This window comes from Temnothorax americanus, unplaced genomic scaffold (genome assembly GCF_048541705.1).
Source record: "Temnothorax americanus isolate GAGA-0224 unplaced genomic scaffold, ASM4854170v1 Scaffold4, whole genome shotgun sequence".
Taxonomy (NCBI): domain Eukaryota; kingdom Metazoa; phylum Arthropoda; class Insecta; order Hymenoptera; family Formicidae; genus Temnothorax; species Temnothorax americanus.
The window spans coordinates 3,762,094-3,782,833 of NW_027509547.1; the positions used below are offsets into that span (position 1 = coordinate 3,762,094).

General features: G+C 43.6%; 1 protein-coding gene across 6 annotated transcripts in view; it reads right to left on the reverse strand.

Moving 5' to 3' along the window:
• The window catches only part of LOC143902565 (serine/threonine-protein phosphatase 4 regulatory subunit 1), a 129,255-nt gene that overhangs the window by 29,910 nt on the left and 78,605 nt on the right, over positions 1-20,740 (reverse strand). Inside the window, exon 1 of one of the 6 annotated variants that reach the window (XM_077415570.1) lies at positions 3,747-4,951. The exons of the other annotated variants lie outside the window; for them this stretch is intronic. Coding sequence (XP_077271696.1) covers positions 3,747-3,790 — 44 coding nt within the window. The 5' untranslated portion in view covers positions 3,791-4,951. Of the gene's footprint in view, positions 1-3,746; positions 4,952-20,740 lie in introns of those variants that run through there. 6 annotated transcript variants of the gene reach the window in all.

Genomic DNA, 20,740 nt, shown 5'->3' on the forward strand with positions numbered 1-20,740 from the left:
GATATTGTAAAAGTGGCAGAACGATAATTAGAATTCGCCGCGCGATAAATTACTCGAGAGCAAGAGAGCGACGGTGGTGGCGTACGAGAGAAAAAGAGAAAAAGACCCAGGGAAGGGCGGAGAGCACGACGGGGTTGAGACGGGTAGAGGAGAAGGGAGAGCGGCGAGGAGCGCCCACCGCGCTAAATGCTCCGCGGCGAAGGCGCCCGCTCTCACGCTGCTCCGGACCCCTTGCGCCTCGGGCCCCGAGGGCCCTTCTGTACGGCGACGTAAACAAGGCACGGACCGTGGCCCCGAAACGATACGTGTGCACCTATATAACGCGGTCTCCTTTATTCTCCCGCGTTTGGTAATTTGGCCGGCAAACGAGCGAATTTCGCGCGAATACGATTGTTCTTATTCATAAAAAATAAGCAGAACTTTATATATATATATATATATATATATATATATATATATATATATAGAGAGAGAGAGAGAGAGAGAGAGAAAGGGAGAGAGAAAGAGAGAGCACTTTATATTGCGCGAGTTTCTTTTAAAAGCATTAAGATCTTCGTCGAACTTTGAACATTTTTAGGCATTCACAGCGAATTGGTTTATATTTACCTATGAAAATTCACGATACACGGTTTATAAAAGGTATGCTCCGTTTCTAGACAATGAAGACAGATAAAAATAAGCAAATAGATATCGATTGCTACAACTGTAAAATAGATTTCCTGCTGTAAATGTAATACCTACTGATTGTACTTAACTATTTGTTCTCGATCTTACGGTACATTGAATCGATAATGCAAATCAAAATAATTCAAGTATATGTATCACAAATATAAAATGGAGTAATTATGCAATCCTTTGTTTTTCTTTCCTTTCAGAATTTTCCTTTGAAAATTATATTATCAAATTTTAAATATATAACATCGTTAATGAAGATTAATGAATTCATTAATTTTCTTTCGAAGATGTGAAGAGAGAATTGTAACTTGCAAACTTGTTTTGTCAAAGTGCAATTCATATTGTCGCTTTTCTTTGACCGAGCTTGATTTGACGATTTTCACGAACAGTGCGTCTTCCGCTTTGTTGTTATTCATAAAGGTCCGAGGCCGTGCGCGCGCGCGCGGCACGTTGCGAGAGTGTTTGGATCGCATCGGAGGAGAGGTACACGGAACACGGAGGTCGGGATTCTCAGGCGGTCGGTCCGAAGACGGCATTCCACTGGTACCTGTCCTTAACTCAGCCTCCTACAGTTCGCATTCACGGCTCGGCAGCGAAACGAGCGAAAGAAAGAGAGAGAAAAAAGAGAGAAAGATCGGCCCACCTATATAACCATAATACAACATACGCATAAGAATCTGGAGGATCTCAACGCGGCGGGCCGAGGCCGCCGCGGCCGCCGAGCTTTGCCAGCGGAGCAGGCGAGAACGAACGTCCGAGGTAATAAGGCTCTTCGTGGGGAGGAGAGTTGGGACTTTATGCGAGACAAAGGGGCGCTCTCGCGAGTCACGTGTTTGCTCCCACTCGTTAAAGGAGCCGCGACTCGTTTCCAATTAGGGAAATTAAGCGGAATTCGAAGAAACGCCGAAAGCAACAGTCGTACGTATAACGCTAATGAGTTCAATGTACGATCGAGATGAGCTTTAAGCAGCTCGACGACGAAAAAGCGGCAGAGAGAAAACGTCGTACGTACAAAAAAAAATTTTTATTATGCTAAGCGAAGAAACGAAAACGAATGAGGCGACTGTTGCTACGAACGGATATTGAGACTGGTATAACGTTGACGGGGTTGAATCTCCGTGGAAATACGGAAAAATCACTTCATGCCCGCAATGCGAGATAAACATAGAGATTACCTTCGCGCGTCGGCCGCACACGCGCGGCATTCTAAATTCACTAAGATTACACCAGTTTCGATACCCGGAGCAAGGACGGAAGAGAGACGGGAGAGGCAGGCAGGCACGCGGTTACGCGAAGCGAGCGCGAAAAAAATGCACGGCAATAATATTCAGGAATGCGATGAGCACGATAAGAGAAACACCGCTGAGTCGCCGCGCGCGCGCACGCGCGCGCTTACGAGCGCGGGATTCTCATTTGCGAGTGCTCCGAAAATGATATTACACACCGGTATTACTATATCGTATTTCGCTCTTGAAAGAAGCATGTAAAGTCATAATTTCATGGTTTCCCGTTTTCCGGGATGTTGATCGGTGTACGAAAGGTGCATATTTTAAATTGATTTAATTAAATGCTAATAATTATAACTTAATTCCTTAAGAACGAATGTGATATTGTGTGATTGATGGAACAGCTGAATATATTAAATCTTTTTCTATTTTTTTGTTACATGCATTTTTCGTTATCGTGCACTCTATAACTCCTTATTCGCTAATAAAATCAGATTTTACGACGTTAAACAATTTATAAGCAGTAATGAAAATGTATGTACACATTACAAATTTAAATCTCGTTTAAATTTATGATAATTGCTGTAGTCTAAGCAGCATCTACACTTATTAAGAAAACAGAATCAATTGAGCGGTGAAAACTTATATCCAATGAGCCGAGAAAAATAATGATGATCAACGTACACGTGTGCACATAATTACGGCCCTGAACGCGTGACTCTACTTGATCCTGATGTTCGACTTTAGTTGAAGCTTATAATTTTAAGACTATTATGAACTCAATACTTTCGGATTAGGATTTTTTATCTTAATTAATTATTACATGGTTAAAAGCATGTGTTTAACACTTTACCTAGCAGCACGATCGCATTTATAAACGATCATATTAAATATTTTTATTAACAGGACAGTTGACCAAGCGTTTTCTATTATTTTTTGGGTTTACTTCATTTTCAATATGTTGTAAAATTTATATCGATACGTAAATTAAACCGAGCAAATAGGATGTAGTAAATTTTGAAATATTTTGTAAAAGTAATAATTTTTTATTCGACCAAATTGGCGATCTTTAATATTAAAGATAGCCAGTTTGGTCGAATAAAAAAAATCATGTTTGATTTACTTTGTAAAATAAATTCAGCGTCAAGAAAAATAAGGTTTCAAAAATTTCTACAATTTCGAGCAGAATTTATCGTAACTTGGTATGCTAATCCAGAGTTGTAAGTTACATATTTAAATAAACTGAAGTATTCTCGGTATTTTCTGATTAACGGGTCAAAGTCCGAATGACGGGGGACCAGCACGGTTGAGCACCTCTACACCGCGGGCGTACGGCCACCGTATCGGGAAATATGAATGTAACGTTGAAAACTCATTCATAACACGACCATATAGGAAAAAAAGTTTGTATCGATCAATTAAACGAAATGCAACCCGAGAATGTAAGGACGAGAATTTTTCCGATCGCGAGAAACGTAGACGTTGATATGAGATTCATTCATAACACGGTCGTATAGAAAAACCGTATTTCGAGTAATTAAACGATACGATTGAATCGAACATAATAGAAATGCGATACTTTAATTCACTGGCACTCAGAATTTCTAAACGTAAACGTTTCAATCCTTTAGAGCCTTAGTCGAAACTTTCGCTCGTACAATAAATTCGTTGGTCTCTCTCTCTCTCTCTCTCTCTCTCTCTCTCTCTCTCTCTCTCTCTCTCTCTCTCTCTCTCTCTCTCTCGCCACGCACTGTCAGCAGCAAAGCAAATGCGGTTAAAGAAGCCGTTACAGAACGGTGTAAAGCTAATAAGAGTCGTTACATATTCGTCTCGATGTTATCTTACCAGTGGTTTTTTCTCGTTCGTGGCTCCGTTTCACTTTTCTTCATGCACGTTTCGGCAAACGGAACAAACGAACCAACGATCGAATGTATATGCAGGAACGAAACGGATACGCGCGTATCACATATACACGATGCGCTCGCTCTTCCTTTTTTCCCCTACCGTCGAATATGGAACGCACTGTAGAGCGAGAGGCGAGCGGAAAGGAGAGAAAAGAACGGGAAGAGGGACGGATGAGAAGGGGGGAGAAGAGGGCAGGCAGATCGTATTATGGGAACACACACGCCCGAACACGTGTGTCTCGCTTCCTGTGGCGGGCCGGAAGTCTCCGCGCGGCGCACTATGGCGCACCGTAGTGTAGCGTGACCGTGCGCTACGAGGGTCCATTAGAGTGCCTCCTCTCCTCAATGGCCAGGAGGAATGGAATCCGAGTATCGGGTCAAAAACCACGTCGCGTTTTCTCCTCTTCCGCTACTCGCGTTTTCCTTTTTTTTTTCCTTTTCCTTCACTCGGAGACTCGGGGCGGCGGTCACCACCTACGCCGCATTTATTTTAGCTTCGTCGACGAGGGGGGCGGGTTTCCTCGATCCTCCCGGGGCCGATGCGACCGATACGCAGTATATCGTGTTGAAACACGCGGCTCGTTTTCGACGAGCGCGCACCGGTTATGAACGACGACCGACGTTCGTCACCCGCATGACGCCCGCGTCACGATATCCGATCGTTAGTGCTCGTACGGCTGATAAGAGCGACGTGGGAGACTAGGCCTGAGAAACGGCTTCCGTGAGAGCTTTCCACGTCGCGCTCCATGCGCTCGCGCGATTCCATTGCTCGTAGGCACGGCTCGTACTCGTACTTGCGCTTCCTGAGAAGTTTTCGAAGAATCACACCAATGTTCGTGTCCAATCCGATTGTGCGTCGTCGTTTGTGTCTTATATCCGGGGGACGGCATTGCTGACCACGACTCTCTTGTCTCGTTCGTAATGTATCTGTTTTCCGACCGCACTTTGGCATTATTTCTTCCATACCACTGTTGGGAAAGTAGCTCGATATTGTACTCGATGCTGTGCACATTGCGCTTAATCCTCAGTCTCTGCGAGCACAATGTGAGTGGCCGCGTGGTCGAAAGAAAGTAAAAAAAGGAAGTCACGAGGAAAGCAACGTGTCCTCGCGCGCACCAGCCGCGGCACCGTTCACACCAATCGACAACACAACGTACTCGCACGACGGCCCGTGCCACACTGAGAATGATTGCTTGCGCGTCACGCTCGCGCCAATGCGCAGACGCCAGATGCGCACTCGCTAGTACGCACGACGCGGCAAAAGCAACGCGCAAGCAGCAGGCAAGCGGGCAAGCGGGCAAGCGGGCAGCGCTGACGTAGGCGCGATGCACGTACGCGGAGGGGTAGGGGTAAGAGAGGATGGACGTAGCAGAGGGGAGGATATGCGATGCGTTGCCGCGAGTGGAGTGGAGGAGGACTGCGGGGGAAAAGGGGCAGATCCGTTAGTTCTCAGAAGCGGACTGCCGCCAAACAGAGCTGCAACCGCGTACCGGCCTGGTGGTGACTGCCTCTCTCTCTCTTTCTCTCTTTCCCTTTCTCATTCCTGTCTCTCTTCTCCTGTTTCTCGAGACCGCCGGTATCGGTGTGCTTTGGGCCTGCTGGCACCGATACCCCTCTCTCTTTCTCTCTCTTTCACGTAGCACGCACGAGAGGATTAAAAGAAGATATGTGAAGCTTGTGAAAAATGAACGGATCAGCGCGCGAGACTCCGTATACTTGACGGATGTCTATGACCGTCGAATTTCATGGAATGCATGAGAATAATGGATAATTTGTATAAGTTATGTAAACAAAAAACGGTTATTGTATGAAATTTAATCAAGCGATCGTTTGCAGATGCACAAATAAATTTCATAAAAAAAAAAGAAACTATATCACTAAATTTTTATTCTCCTACATATTTTTCAGCACACAAAAGGATCGAAACTTTCGACTGATTGATATTATCTTGAAGTCGGGAATTCCACAGAGAGATAAAAAGAGCGATTAAGAGAGAGGAAATAAAATGTCAAAGGAAATCACATCGTAATTTGTATTCCCCGATACACGCGTTTCGCGACGAGAGCGTTCTCGCGCTCTTTTTTCCCAATCCGAGAAAGAGGATCCCCAAATCTTGTTCCGTTCCGGTCAGTCCGCGTCTTCCGTCATCCCATCGCCCTTATACCCTCACGCCGCGCCGCGCCGACGAGACACGTTCGACAACACACGCGGGCGGTCTAAAAAAACTGGAGGATTCATTAACGGTTCCTCAACACGAACCTGCGAGCGAGCGCGCGCGCGCAACGCCGGTGCTGCATTCCATCGCTCGTGCCCGTGTGAACGACCGTAATGCATACACAGTATATACACGGGAAGCGCCGACGACGCGGGGAAGAAAGATCGCGCCGAGGAATGAGACTACGGGGACGCGACAAAGACAGTCGTACCTTGTACTTGATATGCGCACTTGGACGTCGGACGATAAGCTATCTAGTTTTTGTCTGCCGTCATCGGCGAGATACGCGAAAGCCGAGACGGGATTACTAACCCTGGAGTACCTCACACCGAGGGTTGCGCCTTACGAGATATAACGAGAGATAACTTTCCTAAACGCCGTCCATTGTATAATGTTTTTCTCGGTTGTGTCCGTGTTCATCGTTTGAAAATAATTATCGCAATTATCTTTGCGAGGATGACAAACTTTTCTATTTTTTATTTCTCATTTTTCACGTTTTTTTTTTTTTATAAAGAATTATCACGTCAAATTCTCTACTTTTACATACGCGATCCAATTTTTCGAACGCTATACATTTCACATTCTTAAGTTCGTATCTCTCGAGATATTAATGACGTGCTCCTTTCGGAGCGAACTTCTTAATTATGGAAAGGGAGCCGTGACTTTTATCCGTGGCGCCTTAATAGGTGCTCGTGCTCGCGCGTGGCTTGGGCTTAAGAGGCTGGGGCAGATGCATTCGAAGACGTTCACAAACAGGAAATTCTCTCCTCTCGCATCTCGTTCCCCTCCCGCAGCGCAACGTTCGTCGTATAAGACTCACACGTATGCGCAAGAGGGAGAGAGGTAGAGAAAGACGGGGAGAAAAGGAGAAGATAGTCCTTCTCCTTACTCTCCGTGGGTCTGTCGCGCACTGTTCTACGGTGTTGTTTCTCTCGACGGAATCGTGTCCCCCTCTCCACACATACGCGCGCGCGCATACACCGTTGGTACACAAACATATGGAATGCACAAATAGATACTCGAGGTGGCGGCGGGTTATTCGGTCGGCAGGACCGGTGAATGGACCGCGACGGCGGTGGCGGCAGCGGGAGAAGTGGGTGAAAAAAAAGGAGTCAATGAGCCACGTTGCGTGAGCGTAATTATTGTAAGCGCGACACCGAAAGTCGCGAAAGTAACGTGCAACCCTGATCGTGAGGATTGTACTTACGCTACTCGAATATCGACGAATGAACGTTCGTGCTCGCGGTGGAAGCGTTTACGCGAATTTTGTCGGTGATTCGATACCAAGTTACAGCTGTATTTAATTCGAATATCGACCTGGCGATTGCCACTCGTATTATTCCGTGAAAAAAAAGGAAAAAAACGTGAATAAATCCTGTTTAAATGTGGTTTTAAAAATGGCAAATTATGTGACGCAATTTTTTGAATGAGCTAAATTTAAAATCACTTCTAGCAATAAGGTATAAAAAAATTTGAGATATCGATTTATTAGGAAAAAGATCTTGTTCTCCGATCACCGCATTTCTCTCTAATAAAAAATAAATAAATAAATCACCATCCAAATTATACAAAATATTATCGTTTTTAATGGAGCGAGTACAAACGTTTCTTAACGAAGAAACGATGTGTGGTCTATTCGGCGCTGCACCTTTTATTTAGTCGACGCTACGAACGAGGGTGTTTTTTCGCGTGAGTGGTTACGCGGGTTCGCGGACACACGTGCGTGCCGTGTAGAACGTGTACTTCGTGAAGCGAGGTGACTTCAGCGCAACGGAGAGGGTCGATTACGCGGTGTATAATCAGACGCAAGAAATGAAGTAGAAAGCAGGCGTGCGGAGTCAGTGTATGAATATTTGACTAAATATTCGGACGTAAACCTTCGCTTTTCGGGTAACGTTGGCGAGTATAAAGAATATTATCACAATTATCATGGCACAATTGCCGAGCCGTAGAATTTACGATCGAGCATAAAGAATGAAGCGTCGGAAGCTGACATTGATCGAGCAACGTAAAAACATTCGTGATGTAAAAATAAAAAATACGCTAAGCATTTTGTATTTCAACATTTAGGTAGCGTAATTAAATCTTTGCTTAATTTTCTGTTTCCTCTGTTTACTTCATAGTTTCGATTTGTCAGGATTATCGGAAAGACCGTTTGTTAAACCGTCGTGAAAAGCAAAGTGCACGCTTTTTTTAGAGTCCGCAAATGCGTGTCATTAATTAGAGCAGTTAAATGCACGGTGTTATTTTCGTACGCTATATAAAATACGTACGGCAATAAATATGTACGAAAAACACATATAGCGCAAGTGGAATGCACAGCGTTCGTGTTTAAACGTTCGTGCACGTTGTGGCGTTGTATTCCAATAAATAAAGCACGTGAGATCGACGAGGTGCGGCAAAGCGGCACGCCCGCGCCTTCTGGCTCGGGTCGGGTTAGCCCTGATGAATGAACCGGAAAAAAATGTCAATGAGCGTAATTATTATTGTACAAGGCGCAGGCGCGGAAGGCGTTTGACCACGTTGCGTATATGATAAGAAGAAGAAACATCGAGATGTAAACGTTGCATTGAGTGTCACGGCGCAAAACGATATTCCAAACAAAATTTTGCATATGCAGAAAGGCTTATATTAATAAAATTACGATTCGACAATAAAATGTGCAACGCGTTAAACCCTTAAATTTAGGCTTATGCCAGTATAATTATTAATTACATGATAATAATCGTAATGATAATCATAATTTATGCATTACAAAGCTTTCCACAGTTAATAACCATACTCCACATTTATAAATACAAATTTAAGATGGAAGTGAGAAAAACGAACTTAAAGCTTTATGCATATCGATCTCGCGTGTTTTCAGCGGCGTGAATACAAGCGCGGGCGATCGTGTCCCGTGCCCGCAGGCGCAAGACGGGCTCGTTTTAACGATTTCTGCGGGGCAACGATATTCTAAGTACATTCATCGCGCCCTCCATTTATCGCGCACACGCACGCGTCGCCCGCGTATGGATACTTACTACGCGCGCTACGCGCGACAAATACGCTCGCCGGAGCTCCGCATGAATGTACTGCGACCGCCGTCGCCGTCGCCGCCGCTGCCACCGCCGCCGCCGTATCGTACGTAGTACGGGCGCGCATACGTATACGCGAGCACGCACGTACGCACGCACACGCAGCCGCGGCGTGCATTCATAAAGTGTCGGACATACGGCGCGCGCGTGCGCGCGCTTCGCCACCGCCGCCGTCACTTTTCCTCGATGTCGCCACCTTTTCCTGGCTTGTAACTTTGTAACACACCCATCCCTTTACCGCTTTATCAGCAAGATCCGTTTTCTTTTTAGCCATTTACGCGTTTCATGTAATTACGACGAAGCGAGCAAAAGTTTGTTATTGTTCTCGTATTCATAGTCCGATCTTTTACAGTCAATATTGTCTTATTTTTCAATCATTTTATTGGTTAGATGGAATTTCAAAACACCGTTTATGACAGACAAATTTAAGACGGTTTTTAATATAAGATTGGACCATAGTTCGCGTTCATAACGCCGCCGCCCTTAGACAAATCCTTCATCTTCCTGAAACTTACCGATCGGCAAATTGCCACAGCGCGAATATCATTTCTCCTTTACGCGGTGAACGTGCGAAATTCTTTAAATTCCAATAAATAAGTCCGTTATGCTATAACCATGCTGGTAGAACGACCATTGTCCATGGGAACTTTCGTATCCTTTGTGTACCTACTACACGTTTGTTTAGACGCGTATTGCGAAATGTGCGCGCTCTATTGTAATCTCTCCTACACTTGTACCGCTTCGCGCGAGTTTTATTCCGGACACACACGCGTGAAATTCGCGACGACACCATCCGTAATTTACACATTGAATACGGATGGAAAATTAGTGCAAAGCTTCGCAGGTTTCTATAAGAGACTGCTCGCTCGAGGCCGATCGCTCAACTGCGTTCCTATACGTGCAAGGCTCGCATCCGGAATGCGCGTTTGCGTATAAATCGAAGCTATCGCGTGCGTGGACGTTCCACCTCCGTTTTCAACACCTCCGCCCCTCTGGTTCTCATTGAACGTATTTGCGTCTCATTGTTAATAAGGCAACGGCGTTTCGTTCAATCGGAAAGAATTTCGAACTTCAAAAACAAGCTCTTATATTTTATCGTTACAAAATTTCTATGTTTTAATTTCAACGGGCATGTTTTAAAGCATTAAATATCTTGCAATAAAGCAATAATTTATTTATTTTTCCAAAACAAGATTAAAAAAAATTAATCGACAAGTATGATTTAATTAACAATGCGCATTTCGAGTCAAAGGTAATTTGTTGATTCTTTTAAATTTCAATATACGAATGTAATGTCTCCGTAAGTGTATAATCACTAGTTTATTTCTATCTCCAGTCATTTATATAGTTTAAATGACACGTCGTACAACTGGAGCATTCCATATAATTTTTTCGTACTGTTATAAATAAAATTCAAAAGATCTAATCTTTATAAATTGGACGTTGCGAAAGAACGGGGACAGTTTCTCAGTTGAATTAAGGTGAATGACGCTTCATCCGACGCGCATCCAGCAGGTCTCTTCTCCAGTCTCTCGCTTTGGGATCGCAAGACACTTCTCACCGAAGAAAGAGAGAGAAGAGGGATTCGCGGATCGTCCCTCCGCGAATACACACGTTCGCTCTTTCTGCGTCGCAGAGAAGTCGGCGACGCGGCAGCGGTACCGACGAACTTTTGCCGCGGGGTCAACGGAACCGCCGGAAGTCGTCGCCGATTCTCGAATTGCCGGTGCACCCCGCTGCTCCCCCGTTCTCCCCACTCGGCGCACCTCCCTCCCTACCCGCGCGCGGCGTGAACTTTTACCACTCGGGCCCGCGTTCTCTGTAAACAGGCCGCGTAAACCTCCGCGCATCCACTTTTTCCTGCGACTGGTCTAAATCTGTCTCATCGAGAGACCCGCGTGGCGCCCGGACGGAAACTCGCGTCGTTAATTTGTCCCCTTGCCTCGTAATGAGCATTCGATATATCCCTCAGAATAGCAATTTATCGAGCCGGGAGAAGAAAATGAAAAAATTGCATACAGAAAAAAAAAATTGCAAAAGTGACGTATCCGCTGTTTTTTTAGCTTTTAAGTATGTCCCAATAAGTAATTAAATATTTTTATATTTATAAAAAAGAGAGAGAAGACGGAAAGACCAGTTAAAAATATAAAAATATTAATATCCTTGCCACATATACATTTTGTAAGCACACATTTAAATTTAGCATCGTTAATTACTTATATATCTATATAAAATATACTACGTAAAACTCAATAATACCTACAAAGACAAAAGACGCTAACAATAAGTCACAGAAAGCCTATATAGTTTATAAATACAAACACTTGAGAATTGATCGAGTATTGCGATTATTAACAAAAAATAGTACCCTCTTTTCTTATATATCCCGCATATAATATGAAACAATCCATTTTTTTCCTTGAGTGCCACTGAAAATGTAGCTTTGGGTCTCAGGAGGGTACATACAAAGCGAAGAACGAGCGACTTGCGGCCTAGGATAGTGTGGGTGTATGTACGCGCGCGTAGGGTGCCGACAGTGTGACGTCATTGTACCAACACTGTCGCCGCCACCGCCGCCGCCACCGCCATCCTCGTCGTCGTCGTCGTCGGCAGAGGAAGAGCATAAGTCGCGCGTGTGACGTTACGGTATTGTCTCTCGGTGTGCGTCCATGCGCGCGCGAGCGCAAGTGGCGAGCCTGACGGCCGGCTATGCACACGTATACATTACATACACGCACGCACACACATGCTAATCTCGCTCTCGCGCGAAGCAAAGGAGAACGACGCCCCGGCGGCCGGCGCGGCGGCCCATGTGTAGGACCGGAAGTGTGAGTATCCGGCCAGACTCTCTCGTGTGGGCTTCTCTACGCGCCGCAAGTACTCTCCTTTCTCCCTCCCTCCTCTCTCTCTTGCGCTCTTCAGCTCGTCTCGTTCTTTCTTTCGTCGACTCGCTCGATCCTTTCGCGCTTTGGTGCTTAAGCGCGTATGACGCCGTCGCTTCTCTTTCTGCCGCATGAGCTTTACTTATTTCGGCGTTGATCTAACGCTAGGCTGTTCACCGTACGTTATTGTGCGTGACTATATAATAGCAACAAATAAAATGGAAAAATTCAAGTTAAACGAATAAGTTATTGCTACGTGTCCCGCGAGCTCCAAAGTTGCTCTGATGATCACCTCCCACCGGTTCAATAAATTAATTTTGACTCACTTTTTCTCGCACGAAAATACGTTGTAACCGAATAATATCTTCTTTTTTGTATCTTTACTAATTGCGCACAATTTTCACTGTTGTAAGATAATAGTTATCCGTGCAAGTTTATTCTGATATCGGATTGACATAATAAATCGATGATTATTGTGTTCTCTCTTCTCTCTCTTTTTGATCTCTTCCCCTTATAACTTTATAGCTCTCTCTCTCTTGTTCTGTGTTCCCCGACATCGTAACGTTGGACGCAACACTGAAGGTAAGTATGTTTATACAAATATACAGATAAGCAACTGATCGCCAGTGTGGGTATCCGGCGATATACGATGCAGTTGCGGAACTATCAAGTAGTTACAACGTGCTACGGATCTTGTAAACACGATTCGACACATAAACTTGTTCCGATAAAGGGGGAACTCTCGATTATATGTATATACGTGCATTTCAGTTCAAAGGGCATCGAATAGAAATCTAAGTTCAATTCCCGACGTTGTAAACACGGAAAAATGTACTTTACGTCAATCACCGTGTTCCCATTCTTAAGCGCGGATATTCACTTCCTCTGCCTGTAGCATTGAAATTTAATCACGACTAACGGTTTCGATTACGACGGTTACGGTTTTCGTTTTAATTGTAACAGAAAAAAAAGATTTATGTTGTCAAAATAGATAAGTGATGATTCTAAGATTCGATACCTCGGTCCGTAAGGGATACAAGCTCCTCTACTGATTATTTCGCGTAAATTCAAACTTTGCACATTTTACTTTACGATGTCATATCTGAAAGTCAAGAAAGAGATTACCGACGAGAATTGCAATGGTACTTTTTGTTCACGCGATCATATCGCTCGTAAGCTTCTAACCCTCGGTTGCCGACATGGCATCGGTCGAGACGAGATCGGATGAGTCAAGGCGGTACGAAAGAAAGGAAAACACTATAGGCGCCGCAAAGGGTGTAGTACACCTCTCAGGGTTGAATTGATCGATGACGGCGCCCATCGTAGACGGTGGCCATTTTTTCCACGAAACTACAGAAGTTCGATTAACGTACAACGCGCAAGTTCGTTCGATCATAATATTTAATCGCTTAAAACGATTATATTTACGCGAATTACATTTATTATATTAAATTAAAAAGCTTCTCTTGTTCCTAATACATATTTATTTGTACAAATTTGTGCAATCGATAAAAAGAAATAACTTCCTGTAACTTCCGGTGAATTCAATATGCGTTATAGAAACATATATATGCAACTTTGTAATGTTTTATACTAAAATTAAAAAAAAAAAAAAAAACTATTTATATACTTTTACGTCAAATTATTTGAGACGAATAAGATTAAGACCCGTGAAATACCTACATGATATATTATTTTCTAATTTACGTTCCCCCTCCACCGAGTCAAATATTTAAAAGACTTCCGAAGATAATCTCGCGTCGGAAGCGATAAAAAAAAGCCTGACGACAGAAAGGCGCCGAAGTTAGAAGTTGGAAGAGATATATTCCAATATTCGAACGCATAGATAAATAAATACATACGTGAGTTCCCTTTCAGTTGGCCTAAGGTACCCTTCCCTTACACCGGTCGCGGTCATACCACCGATCTAGAATCCCCATTCAAGAATCTAATTTATATTGAAGAATTCCGAAGAGGCCAGACCGAGGCGTCGATCTTTGAGGCGCCGCCGTTTAAGATGCATTATGCTGGCAGGCGGTCGACAATAGGCGGGAGAGACGGGCATGAGCAAAAAGGAAAGAGAAAGAGGAAGAGAGAAAGGGAGAGAGTCGATCGAACTCGGCTGCGAGATGGAGAAAGGAGGAATGATCTTGATGGAGAATGTGAGAGAAACGGCGAACGAGAACGAACCGAGAGAAGACAGAAGAAGAAGAAGAAGAAGAGAGACAGAGAAGACGGGCGTTGAGGGGGAGGAAGGCTAGAGAGGAGAGAAAGAGAGAGAGATGATATATGCCTTAGCCCGGAAAGAACAGCGAGACGGATGTCGCGGACGAGGGGTTACAGAGGAACAGAAGAAACTGGTCTCAGACCCAATATGATAATTGAGCTTGGGGAGCGATGTGAACGTAGCACCTTGTAGGCATCCGTGAGGCCATTGTGACCTCCTACTATATCGTAGACCGCAACGCGAGCTCGCGTCGACTTTGTAGATGCGTGAAAACGACGAGGGTCGCCGCTTTTTACTTTCTCTCTCTTTTTCTCTCTTTCTCTCTCTATCGCGCTGACCAGCGTTCGTCGGAACCACTTTCCCGGATACGATGTTGACATGCTATCGATAGAGCTCTAAAATAGTAGGTATTCTCGTTCCGCCATTTTAGATTCAATCATATGTGAAAACATAACCTTTTCGTAAATGTCAACACGCTTTTCGGTCTCGTATTCTCAGAGCTTCCAAAACGACTGGCTGCGTTGCAATTAATTGCAATAATAGAAGCGAAAAAGGGTTCCAACTTTTTCGGAAAAGCGTATTGACGCGTTTACGAAAAAGTTATGTTTTCACAGATGATTGGAACCAAAATGGCGGAACGAGAATACTCACATTTATAGAGCCTTACTATCGATAGTGTCCCGATACTTCCCCGGGATTACGCTCGCGTCATAAATTTATGGAGGTGGCCGTCGGACCTATGACATTTTGAGTGGATTTATTATAGAGAATGAGTAGTAAATAATTCATGTGTTTATTTCCGCGATCGTATCAAAATAATTGCGCACATTTTTCTTAAATGAGCACACGCGATATTATATAAATTGCAATTATTTGCACACGATTGCAGTAAATTAAAGAGATTATTTACTAGACTTAACAATTTACATATTTATCATACCGTTATAGCAATGTTGCACTTTCGTATATGTATTATACTGTATATTAATGAACGTATAAATGTGCCAAAAGTACCAGTCGCATTTTCTGCATTCTGTATTCTGTTCGATCGGTCGACGGATGCGATCGTAAACGCGCGCAGAATATCGTACAGGCTTCATCCTTATTAAGGAGGAACTTATATATCTGCCGTATACGTCCTTGCGTTTTTCACCTAGGGATCGTCGCGTCGAGTACATAACCGCAGGTTGTTGTGCAAACTCAACCGACGGCACTCTCTGGCCTCCTACAATTGCTCAATGTTGCGTTGAGTAATCGCCGCCGTTTCACCCGCCACCGTCGCCGCGAGGACGGCAATAATCGCATTGGCATTTCTATTTCTACCTATTACGTTCCCCTCCGCGCTATACGTTCCCAATCGTCTTCGACGTGCCGCGGCGGCGCGTTCATTACTAGGTCGACGATTTTGCCCGTTTTATATACATTTGCGTCGAAGTAGCGCGCGGTTCGCTCGTCGTCGTCGTCGTCGTCGGTACGCTCATCACCGAAGCGGATACATAACAGATACAAGAAAACGGCTGCGATTAGCGTATCGCGCATAGCGGCGATTACCATGAACTCGTTTCTCTTAAACGCAAATCCGCGTTAAACCGCCGGCGTATTTAAATAATCGGCTGTACGACGCCCTCGCGTGTTACAGTGCAATAATTCTTTGCAGTGGAATAATATCGTCGTGGCATCCTTAACTGCAGTAGTGAACGTTTTTTCACGATAAAATAAATATTAACAACTTTTTTTTAATTGAACAAAAATATGTTAATCTCTTATCGTTAATTTAAGATAATACGCTTGTTAAGGAAATGCAAGTTCCATTCAGGAATGCAAAAGTCAATTAATAAATTGCAGAAATAATATTTTACAATTAGTTATCCGTTGGTGTGCATCTCTGTCCTTAATGACGGTGCACCGAAACGATGGCGTTTCTGTCGCTCTCGATGGTTAGTGACGGAAAGCGCATTCGCGGAATGCATACCCGTTGCTTAATCGCCGCCACTTCCCTTTGTGCCAGGAATTCGTATATCGACTCGCGTGATGCCGCTATATACGCGTGCGATCTCGAAACCGTATCGCGCCTCGATGTATGCACCGGATGCAGTTTAGATACGGTGTCTCCACATTGACGGATTAACACGCGATTATCACCGGCGGCATTGCCACCTTATGTCAATATCCTTGGTGAATGGAAACGTCAATGTGATACCGTTTAAATTATATATACCTATGTGATTTCAACGAGATGAATAAATAACATTTTAGTAGCTTTAACCATTTTTGTTTCAACCACGAATTGAGAATAAATAAAAAAAACTTAATATACACGCAGAAATCATGGATAAGTTATGTGATTCAGATTTCATCACCCAAGACAGTGATCTAATTAAAATTCTCATTGTAAAAAAATTACCTCTCTTCTCAAAAAAATCTTTATCTCTAAACTTTGCTCGATCTATCGTTAAACGAATATGTCTGAGCATTTTAATTTTTAATTACTTAAATTAATCTTCAGATTTTTTTCTGTAGGTACTTGAAAGTGTACTTTACTATATAACGGATTATTAATTTTATTTTGTACATTTCGGTTATAATATTCTGCGTAAAAATTTTACTCTCTATCTCGTATAATATCACTAAATTAACTGAATTGTTGTATACGTAGGTAATCAGAATAATCGCGAGATTCAAAAGGCGATTAGATTCTTTAATCGGTGAAACGTATTGTTTATTCGTGCTATTGACCTAGCGCGTAGCGCGTCGATTGCAACGGCGTGCGGCGCGGCGGCACGATGCAGTCGGTACACCGGTGTGTTTGTTCGAAAGGTTAGCGCCGCCACTTTATCATATCGCTTCAGCGCCGACAGCCGCCCTACCTGCATCCGTCCCCCCCTCATTATATCCTCCCCCGATCTGTCAGAACATTATTATCATCGTCAGGATGGGCGAAGATCGCTTTAGGTTTCCGATCCGTATCTCTCTCGCGCGGTTGTTCAGACTTTGTTATTATTTCGACCTATTTGTGCGAATTTCGATCTCCGATTTTTGTCGCTTCGAACCGATAGTGATTACAGCGACAAAAATTAAGTGATTTCAAAAATTGCCGGGCGATAAAGGGATGCTGTTGAAGAAATGCTGATGGGCGACGGGATCTCTGCGTCTCGATAGTGCAAGTTACTTGAACAAATTTTTGATTTTCGAAAACAAAGATAAATAACAATGGGAATCGCGCTCGTCGATCGATGTTACGCTCCTACGCTCTTGCGCTGTGCTTCGATATCGAGTACTCAGCTGCGCAATGCGTGATTAAACAGAATTGAGATGGACGAGAGTGGGACGTCTTTCGTTACAAGGAGGTCGCCTTTGTGCTGATACGGCGCGTGCAATGTTTTTACGTCATAAACAAACATTGCAAAGGCCAATCGGTCACGAGCAAATAAACGGATAATATCAATTCGCGAAATCATTGCATTTGTTCAAACAAAATTGTTTGACGAATGATCTTTACCGAACCTGATTGCAACAGATTCAATCTATCGTGAGATAATAAAAAATTCAAAGCTCCCCATCGACTCACGTCGCTTTCACGACACGAGACACGAGACACGAGAGAGGCAGTTTTGTTTCAGCTCTATAAAATGTACGAGTCATTGCGAGTCGCGAGAAGCCGTGGAAAGATGTGAAGGTAATAGCAAATAGCGCGATCGAAAATGGCGACCCGAGAATCCGCGAGCTGCAGCTGAAGTAGCTGCAGCTGAAGTAGCTGCAGCCGCGACGTGTATCTTGCGAGGCTCGACGTAGAACGAGGCGAAGGCGGAAGACCACGATAAAAACGGGGAAGGGTTAAGAAGAGGAATGGAATATAGCTTCGAGAATCCATATACGGTTTCTTCAGCTATCTGTTCTACGTAGTCCGGCGAAAGAAGATCAGCGAGTGTGGATCGTGAGGGGAATAAAACTCAAGACGGTCGCTTAAACCCTTCATGTATACTTAAGGATCTCTTGCCTCTTGGAAACCGATTCCTTCATCTTTAGCGATCGATCGATATCTCCTCTCTTGGTCAAAAGCGGTGAAATTATTTTCGCGGAATGTTGCGAGATACTATCGTTAAATGTTGGGACTTGATAAAAACGAGTATGTAGAACACGATGAATATTAATCTGTCGGTAAAAATTTGGCTTTAAATTCTTCGTGGCTATTTATCTAAAGTCGGAATTGGTTAAAAACCTACTTCACATAATTGTTGCTCGTAATTAATCATTATTATTTTCTTGCATCTATCGCACAAGAAAGCGTTTTAGATAATAAACTTAATAATAATAATAACAATGGAGTGATATATAATATAACGATATTAAAAGGCAATTATATTCAGAGTTAGAACAATTTCGCACCTTGCCGCTGTCGTCATTCATCTTTCCGAAGATCGCTTATGCACACTCGCACATGTGATGCATCGTACCGAGAAGCATGCGTCCGAAAATGTCGCGGTTAGCGAACCTTACAGACTTCGGATCAAGGCGGAGCCTCCCTTCACCGCGTGATTTCATCCCGCTGCTCGTCATTGCAAAGTAAATCGAATCAGCGGTCAAATCTAAATCGTATCGATAGGATTGAATCGAATCGGCTTTGACGAGACGTCACGAAAGTATGCGTTGACGAATCACGCGACGAATCATGCGTAAAGACGACATAGGAATGCAAGATCGCGGATAGGATTCGAACGCGTTTATCCTCAGAATTCGCAGCTTCGTGAATATTTAAAACAACTATTTTATTCTAAAGCAGCTCTCACGTTTTATTAATTATTAGCTATAGTTTTTTAAATTAAACTAATATATTAACTTAAGTCTGTAAACCTGGAGCACACATTTCACAGAAAATCTTTGTTTCTCGCAAAGAATTTATGCAAAGTACATTTTTTCTCAAGATATTTATAAAAAAATATTGCTTGATAAAATTATATCAATATATATAATAATTCATGGTTTACTTTATTCGGAAATTTACTGAATACAGTGGATCCAAACGCAATGAGTAATCTCTTTCTAATAGCATTTTCGCACAATCCTGTCAATTTCTTGAAATCTCTTGTAACAGGCTCTCTCTCTCTCTCTCTCTCTCTCTCTCTCGCTCTTCCACTTTCGTGAAAGAGAAAGCAGAGTGGTGGATCAAGTGCGGAGAGGCGGAGGGCGAGGGCTGTTGTGAGAGGAGAATGAGAAAGAGGTGGTGAGAGGAGCAGAGATCTTTGGTTAGAGAAGCATTACGGCGGCGCCCTGGGGCCATCCATCATCCCAATAATTGCTTCCCTTCCCATCATATAATTCCTATGGAACCCTACTCACCCCTCACACCGTCACCGCGACGTTTCTATACAGAATATTATCGCAAAAACATTTCTTATTCTATGCGCGCGGTCGTGCTCCAGAATACTTCACTCTACGCTGAACTACGCAAGGAGGAAACATTAGCAATTCTTAAGCGTCCACGCGTGTGCGCGCGTGCTATTAAGTGCTCGGTAATGTGTAACGGCGGTTTCACCTGTTTCACTCCTTTTACCTGATGACGATGAAATTTGCCGGTTTATTGTTAAGCGAATGTTAAAGTCCGTGTACCTACCGGCATAAACCGAGAGTGTTAAGTCAGACTCGCTTATACACATTTAGAAAATTGACGAAAATTAGAAAAATTAGAATATTTGCCACCGTCACGTGCGGTCACATGTAAAAAAGGGATAAAAAATTGATGTTGTAACCATCTACTCCGCTATGTTCGTCTCAAAGGATATTTTCTCTTGTCTTCACTCACGTTTCGCCTAAATTACTAACAAAGTGCACTATCAAGATCTATTTTTACCCCGTTTGTTCTTACCGTGCAACGTTGCAATTTTCCCTGCTAAAACTTCCGACTACGACCCTCATGATTCTCGAGAAACCCAGGCTGTCATCAAAGACCGTCAATCGAAGAATCAAAAGATCGATATACTATCGGCATGTACGTCCCATTTTTCAGTGCACATCGCGGACATATCGTGCATGCAAAAGACAAATAGCGTGCTGTTGTAACGAACATATCGAAAGAAGCCTCACGTTGCCGAAAGCAATAGCTAGAAATCAAAATTATTCCTAACGACACGCGCAGAAGCTATATAAGAAAATCATACGTTGCGGGTGAACGACCGTGTCGCGTGGGTGGAACTGCGCAATTTCGCAGCGTTTACGTAGCTCATAAAACGCAAACCCTCGTTTTAATGTTCCTCCTCGCGTCCGAACTTCCGTTTCTTTCGCAGAATTGATATTTACCGGTCACACGTCACCGCGTTAATTATCACCGCGCGCGCATCCGACGCAATTCGCACGAGCCCCGCCCGTAAAAAATAGTGTCGAGAGTAACGTTGAGAAAAGTTACCGTATGAACTCTACATTTTTATATCTTACATAAAATGATGGTAACGCGTAATTTTCTCGACATGACTATAAACGCATAAACATCCGATCGATAATACTATTTCGCTATATGACCGACAGTACGATGATTGGGCT